We start from the raw sequence: 6,945 nt of genomic DNA, 5'->3' as shown, positions 1-6,945 counted from the left end.
TGTATTAATGCCTTAATTTTGAGACCTCGTCAGGCGTTCATCTGTGCTGTTACCAAGATAGAACCATTCATTTCAGGGCTGTTGATGATATGCTTTGTTATTCAAAAACCTACTGTTCTGTTGGATTGTGCAGAACAAAGATTAATGAACAGTAACAATATTCAAGAGTTTTTGTCCAGTTTGCAACTTTGACAGTCCTTTGCAGACCATGAATGTATATTTACTAAAATGATGCAGGAGTTTTTAATAGTGTTTAGGTGCCTAGTATTTGTATAATTAACGCATTTAAAACTTAAAAACTGTTCATGTTTGATGCTCTGGATGAAATTACCCACCACACTGCCTCGTTTGGAGTTTATTAGAAATTAAAAGTATTGTAAATGTTTGGTACAATTCCCCTCAGTCTGTCAGCAAAACTAAAACACTCCTACCATATCATAGCGCTTCATACTGTACATACACACAGTTAACTGTATATTCATCAGTTAGTGTATCTTACAGTTAATTTACAGTCCTGAATATTGAGACGTTACAAAAATAAAATCTAAAATCAAATATTACAATGTAGATGTTTAGTGAAGACATCTGCAGAGTCAGAATGGAAACAAAGTTACATGCAACTTCATTTTTTTTTTTCTAAAAAGCCCTTTATAACAGGGTGATATGAATTTTCAAAATAAAGATAGTAAGCTTTTCGGAGTAACAACTGAAGAGAAAAACAGTCTTTAAAAAGTCAGTCCAAGAGTCTGGATCTGTCCTTTGCTGTTAAAGATGCATCCTCTAGACACAGTCCCACATAAGCATTTCATTCATGTGTGTATGTATACAGAAATAATTTGATCTGCAAATAGCAGGAGATTAAACACCACTATCTGGCAGGTGACAAACATTGTGTAATCCACTGCATTTCTGCTTGTTTAGAAAAAAAATCTGGTGTTAAACATCAGGGCTGCAACCAGAGGCTCATACTGTATACAAAATACACAGCATGTAAACTATGCTGCAACCATTTTCCTCTCCACAGTACTTAAACATACTAAATTCAATAGATACTGAAGCATGAACACAAAAATGTGGTGACAGAATTATGGGATGTTTTATTCCTTTTGGGTCATAATTGAGAGACAGAGCTTCAGAGAGTGAAAATCTGGAGTTGAGTTTAAATTGTAAGAGATTCTGCCAAAAGTCAACACCTTTTTAAAAAAAAAAAAAAATTCCTCTTAAAGCCAGAGCAGAATGAAGAGGCTCAAAGACAGCTACTCTGTATAGTCGCACCATTAACGCTGAATTTCCACTGCTGAATCTAATACTATGACAACTTTACACTAAACAGTTGTGAAGTCTGAAGTGTGCCAGTATGATTTTAATTCATTTTCCCATTAAAGATGTGTAAGCAGTGTGCCACCTGAAAGATAAAGTCCAGCTCTCTGAGCAGCAGGTACAGCTCTGATTACTTGCTGCTTTAAAATAAAACTCCACCAATCACTACTTTTTTTTTTTTTTTTTTTTTTAAATGTAAATTACCCAGGAGTCAAATGACTTTAGGTAGCGTGCCAAGTGACTCAGGGAAGCCCCACGGAGAATTATCACCTGGTGCTACAGCTCAGCTCTGTGGAGCATTTTGTTAGTGTCGTCAGTTTGGTTTCACAGCTTTGTTTCAGTTCAGTCTCACTGCTGTCAGGGCTAAAAAGTGAGTGAATATTGGACTTAACAGGACTCCAAATGAACGGCAGTGTAGCTCTGTCACTGCTAGATGTAAATAAACTCAAAGGGTCAACTCAAAGGGTGATAATACATCAATGTTGTGTTGCCACTTAATGCAGGTTACTAAAGAAAGTACAAATTGGAAACTAGCTGGTAAAGTTTTTAAACAGATGGAAAAAATACTCATTAGTAGAGTAGTAGTAGTAACAACTCTTTTTTGAAATTAATTTTGATTCCACTCACAATTCAATTAATCAATTAAGAGAATAAATAAAACTGAATTACTGAGTGGTAAGTATTTATATACTTGCAGTGATTATTAGAATTCAGAAACTAAATGCAAACTTAATTGGAAAGTTAGTTTTAAATCCACTGAGTTATAAAACATAAGTCTGGCACACTCAAGACTCCATAAACTGTCCTGGACGATCAGAGATTTAAGAATACCCTTTTGGTGGCTTGAAGAAAATGTTTGTGTTGCCGCTTCACAAAATCTGTCATCTTCTCCCCAACAAGTCTATTTCTTAGAGGAAGGTCGTTTTAAATTTTTCACTGAATTAAACTTCCAAGGTTCAATGATCGACAAGTCAAACGTGACAAGTCAAATTCTATTTAGTCTTAAATTCAAATTAAGCACCTGCAATGACTCATGTTGTGTCCCGTGCTTCACCTAACTCAATGAGCAGTGGAAGACTGGAGGTGAGGCGGTTTAACTGTCTCAACGTATCATTGCTGTCATAAAAAACTCTGGATCTCCAAATAGTCAAAACAGGCTTATTTTAGGGGTAATAATGTGAGATGTTCAGAGTTCAAGCTGTGCTCTGACTTAGCTGTCCTTCTGTAATGTCTGGTGGAGATGGAGATAAAGTGGTTTCTTTGTTAGAAGCTGCAGTTTCTTCCTCTTGAAATCTGTGGGCTTCTTGTACCTGAAACAAGGAGGGAGGTGCAGCACATGCTTCATCATCCAAAAGACAAAAGGTTTTTGATTAACAAACATTTATCGAGTGACTCACAGTTCAATTACGATGGGTCCGGGTTTGATCTCATCCATTTCCAGGAAAGCAAAACATTTTGTGCTGGTAAACCTCTTTTTGGGCTTGTAGTGCTTGAATTCAAAGAAGATAGCTGCTCCTGGAAAAAGTTATAGCATTGATTAAACTGATCCACTTTAGTTATTTCCCTAATAAATTAGTAACTGCTCATATCAACAAAGCCATCTAAATTACTGTGAAACTTGGATTTGGGGCCCCTGTAGGTTTTGGCCCCACTGTAGTTAGTTTCCAGCATTACCTTTTGGTAATTTCTCCACGTGTCTCTGGATCTCGATGTCCACACTGAAATGAATATAGGTGTCTTCCTTCCTAGTGGCCACAGGTGTGTCCTGCACTGGGTTCAAATCTACACCGTTCACATCTGTAAGGACAGAAACGCAGAACATGCTCTTGGTTCTGCCACAGTGGAGATTCACACGTGTACTGTATAGATTTAACCAGCTCTGTAAACGACTGACGTTGGTATCTTTCCAGACTTCAAAGTCAAAGGAAAATGAAACACAGTTCCTGAGTATCATTTCCAAGTCGGTGAGAGAGTAGAGAAACCAGACAAAAGGGTGTGTCTGCAATCTGAAACCAGCAGCTGTGGCAGAGTTCACCACATCACCCAACTGTTCACTTCAGCCCACACATCACATGTAAGATGGGTAAGATGGAATCAGTACCTTTGACGCTAATGGTCATGTAAGGATCAATGCACTGCCCGGCATCTTTCAACCCAATTTTTTCAATCCTTATCGTAAGTAGTGTCATCCCAGGCTCGGAGGGTAACCGTGGCAACAAGGTACCTGTACAGCACAGAGGTTGAAGACATTAACAGCAGCTTTTCATAACAACAGGTAATGACAACACCTAGCGACCAACAGTGTTTCCAACAGCATGCTTTTCACATTTAATGACAAGCTTTAGTGTTCAGTTACCATTTACATATTAAAAATGAATGAGTTATAAACATCCAGCCTCACTACACTCCCAGGTTACCTCCAGTTCTTCCCCACAGGGGTTTCTACAAGAGCACTGACATATAATCACCTAACAAACCTGTTAGCAACTCAGATTTCTATTTACCTACCCGGCAGACATGGACCACCATCACCATTCATGTGGAGCCATGTTTCTAGGCAAGTCCAGTACTGTTAAGGGAAATATCTGAGTATTTAGCAGTAATTTGTTCCACTGTGTGCAGCAGCTTGTAGGTGAGAGTGGTTTTGTGGCAAACAGCTGCCAGAACTGAAGAACCAAAAATAATTCAAGTTGCCAACTGTGAAACCAAATCAACGCACTGAGGAGAACAGACGATTCATGCGACTTTGTGAGCAGCTCATATTCCATTAAGCAATGAAACAATACGGCTGTGTGCCACTTTAATCTAAACTGTGTCTTTGAACAGCTTTAAAATTTAAGCATCTTGGTACTGCAACTAAAATAAGTTATTTTGTTGCAACTCAGTTACAGCTGCACATATTAGACATTGAGGCACAGCTGCAGCATCCAAACCATTCTGGAGTTGTGGTTGTTGAATGCTGAGACAATAATGGTTTGCACCTAACGACAAGTTACTGACCCTGGAAATGTTTTGCAGACTTATTTTCAGGAAGTATTATCAAGATTAATTGTTCTATGAGCTTCTTGGCACAGCAGTAAACACTGTATGTTAAAATTGTGTCTAAATAAATTTAGCCTACAGTCAAAAAGCATTGAACTCTAAGATCAGGTCAGGAACAAACTATATCTGTGACAGTTCCACTTGTCATGCAGCAGAAATCAAATTCAGAAGCCGTTCGCCGATTAGAGCTGTACCTTGCGAAGCTGCGAATGAAGCAGGCGGGTGGGAATGAGCGACGAAGCCATGCACAGCACCGACAGAGAGAGCAAAAAGACACAGTCAGACAGGACAGGCCGACACAACCAGGCAAACATCTTCTCACACATTGGCGAACCGACAGTTACCTGGAGCTCTTGGGGGAAAAGCCTCTGTAGAACCCACTCCTGCTGCTGCATCCTCCTCCTCCTCCAGCTCCAGGTTCTCCTCCTCACCAGGAGCAAGGATTTTCCTGACAAAGGAGGAAAAACAAGTTTTGAAACTGTATTTCAGTTGTAGTTTTAAATCAGGATGGAAGCACCTTGGACGTTAAGAGATGCATATTTACCTTAAGGGCACTGGCTGCACATCAAAAGGAAATTCTTTGTTGTAGGTCAATATGTTTTTAATGACTGTTGACAAATGGAAAAGGTCACATGTCAGAGAAATGGTCAGAATATTCAGGGATGGCAGGAGAGTTTAACCCAGTTACACTTACTGGTTTCCAGTTTCTTCAGGTCTTCTAACTTGAATTCCTCATTTGACTGTGTGCACTGAGGAAAAGAAGACATTTAATAGTGTGCAGCTCTAGAAAGGTTCGTTCATAAGTATTTATGTAAAGTTCAAATTCACTCAACTACCCTGAAGGTCACATGATTGTATGTTTGATGTTCTAAGAAGAAAAACGTCATTTTTCAAAGCAGATTTGAATATTTCTGGACTTTTTAATGTCTATGTCTTGAGCAAAAATAGAAAAATATCATTTTAATAACAAATTTAGTTTTTCCTTCCCTGGCGTGTGAAGATGCTTTGACTTTAGAGTTTCATTAAACTGGGAGATTTACAGAAAGTGTATTTTGTATGTATTTTAATTTAGATTTAGTTGCATCTCTTACATTCCCCTCAGTCTGCATGTATTCATTTGTGTTCTCACTACTGCCCTGCGACAATGACTCTGTACTGTAGCCGACCAAAGGTGTGTTGGTTCACCATGTTGCATCCTCTTCTAAGATTCAGAACAACGGTGTTGGTCTTTCTAAAATGTGTCTGGTGTGTGGACGTTTCTCAGAAAGACACAAACCTGCAAACTGGCACTTCTCATCTCCAGGCATGTTGCAATCTTCCCTAAGGTTTTCTTTAAAAAAGGGAGAGAGAAAAGGGGAAAGTGAAGACTAAAACAGGAAAAAACACTGGGCTTTGCAGTGCAGTGATTTCTACCTTCTGCTCTTCTGTGAAGTCTGATGAGTTTGTAGACTGGACCTCTTTTTGCAGTTGTCTTGCTAGTCTAAACCAGTGAGAACATAGTTAGATGTACAATCAATCTGTTTAAAGTCAAACTCTTGCAGATGCATTGCAACTTAAGGTGACTGCATTATGTGTATTTGCGCCCCCTTGTGGCCAGTGAGTAGAGGCGTCAAGATACAGATTTTGAATTATTAGTTTAATTTGCAGTAAAAGATTAATTGGCTGACAAACCAGATGGCATCTAGAAATAAATGCAAAACAGACTGATCTCCTCTGAAAAGCAGGAAACATTCCTCACTCAACAAATGAAACCCACCCACAACAATGAGAGGGTGTGGCTGACTATTTCTCAATACTCTGAGGAATACTGGCCCGTTTCTGCGCTGCATGACACATAATGAAACCCAGCGCACGCAGCTCGGGATCGTTTTCCAGGACAGGCTTTTGGAAGGACTCTCCCTCAACTCAGTCTGCTGCTGAATGAAGCTGGGATGTAACATGCACCCAGCCACTCTGCTCCCCTTTACTGCCACATCACGTCATGGATGGTCAGGGTTTATTTACTGCTGTCAGCCCACAGGCTCACTTCTTGTGAAGCACCATGCACCAGCTGTCTCCTACGTGCCGCTATCTCGCTGCAGATTTTAGGACAGATGGATTAAAAGGAAGAGGAAAAGAAACATGCGGGATCGCGCTGCGCTCAGGATAAACCAGCTGTGTGGAGAGCCAGGAGACACATGTTGAATGCAACTTACATTTGGTACTCATCTATAGCCTCCACTAATTGTCCCCACGAGTCAAAGTCTGTGCCTTTCTTAAAACTGGCGTGCCATTTCTGAATAGTCTTGTTGACATCAGACATTTTCGCGGGGCGGGTACTGGCGGTGCTCTCAGGGCAGCATAGCCGAGGAGGAGATTCATCTACGGGGATTCAGCAGCAGCAGCGTCGTCAGTCAGACTGTGTACCGTCCAGAGGCGCACAGATAAACCGGTGACACCCCGACCAAGCCCTTTCTGCCTGCTCACCCTGATATCGCATCCGCAGGAGAAAGGAAGTCCCGCCTGGAGCTTGGGGTGCGCGCGTTTTGGGACACGGGGTCGACCGATTGAACGGGCGTATGCACAAATGGGTGCAAAGTAAAG

The 6,945-nt window shown here is 40.5% G+C and overlaps 1 protein-coding gene across 2 annotated transcripts; it reads right to left on the bottom strand.

Moving 5' to 3' along the window:
• Positions 1-342: 342 nt before the first annotated feature.
• aida (axin interactor, dorsalization associated) lies at positions 343-6,848 on the bottom strand. 2 transcript variants are annotated; one of them, XM_026318046.2, is made up of 11 exons: positions 6,558-6,848; positions 5,776-5,842; positions 5,639-5,692; positions 5,057-5,111; positions 4,907-4,970; positions 4,707-4,810; positions 4,557-4,565; positions 3,422-3,544; positions 2,995-3,117; positions 2,718-2,835; positions 343-2,630 (listed from the first exon to the last, which is right to left on the bottom strand). In XM_026318046.2, exons 1-11 carry the CDS (start codon positions 6,662-6,664, stop codon positions 2,531-2,533), a joined length of 924 nt encoding a protein of 307 aa, XP_026173831.1. In that variant the 5' UTR covers positions 6,665-6,848; the 3' UTR covers positions 343-2,530. The 2 variants fall into 2 exon arrangements, with proteins under 2 accessions (XP_026173831.1, XP_026173832.1); XM_026318047.2 differs by lacking the exon at positions 4,557-4,565.
• Between the last annotated feature and the right edge of the window lie 97 nt (positions 6,849-6,945).

Source organism: Mastacembelus armatus, chromosome 24 (genome assembly GCF_900324485.2).
Source record: "Mastacembelus armatus chromosome 24, fMasArm1.2, whole genome shotgun sequence".
Lineage (NCBI taxonomy): Eukaryota > Metazoa > Chordata > Actinopteri > Synbranchiformes > Mastacembelidae > Mastacembelus > Mastacembelus armatus.
This window is presented reverse-complemented; position numbering and strand designations above follow the sequence as displayed.

What these genes read in the sequence shown, in the direction of transcription:
- aida (XM_026318046.2), bottom strand. Translation starts at nt 6,664, where the DNA reads ATGTCTGATGTCAACAAGACTATTCAGAAATGGCACGCCAGTTTTAAG. An exon ending in ACTTCACAGAAGAGCAGAAG is followed by an intron (nt 5,693 to 5,775) that starts GTAGAAATCACT and finishes CCTTTTTTAAAG; the next exon opens with AAAACCTTAGGGAAGATTGC. An exon ending in TGAGAAGTGCCAGTTTGCAG is followed by an intron (nt 5,112 to 5,638) that starts GTTTGTGTCTTT and finishes TCTTTTCCTCAG; the next exon opens with TGCACACAGTCAAATGAGGA.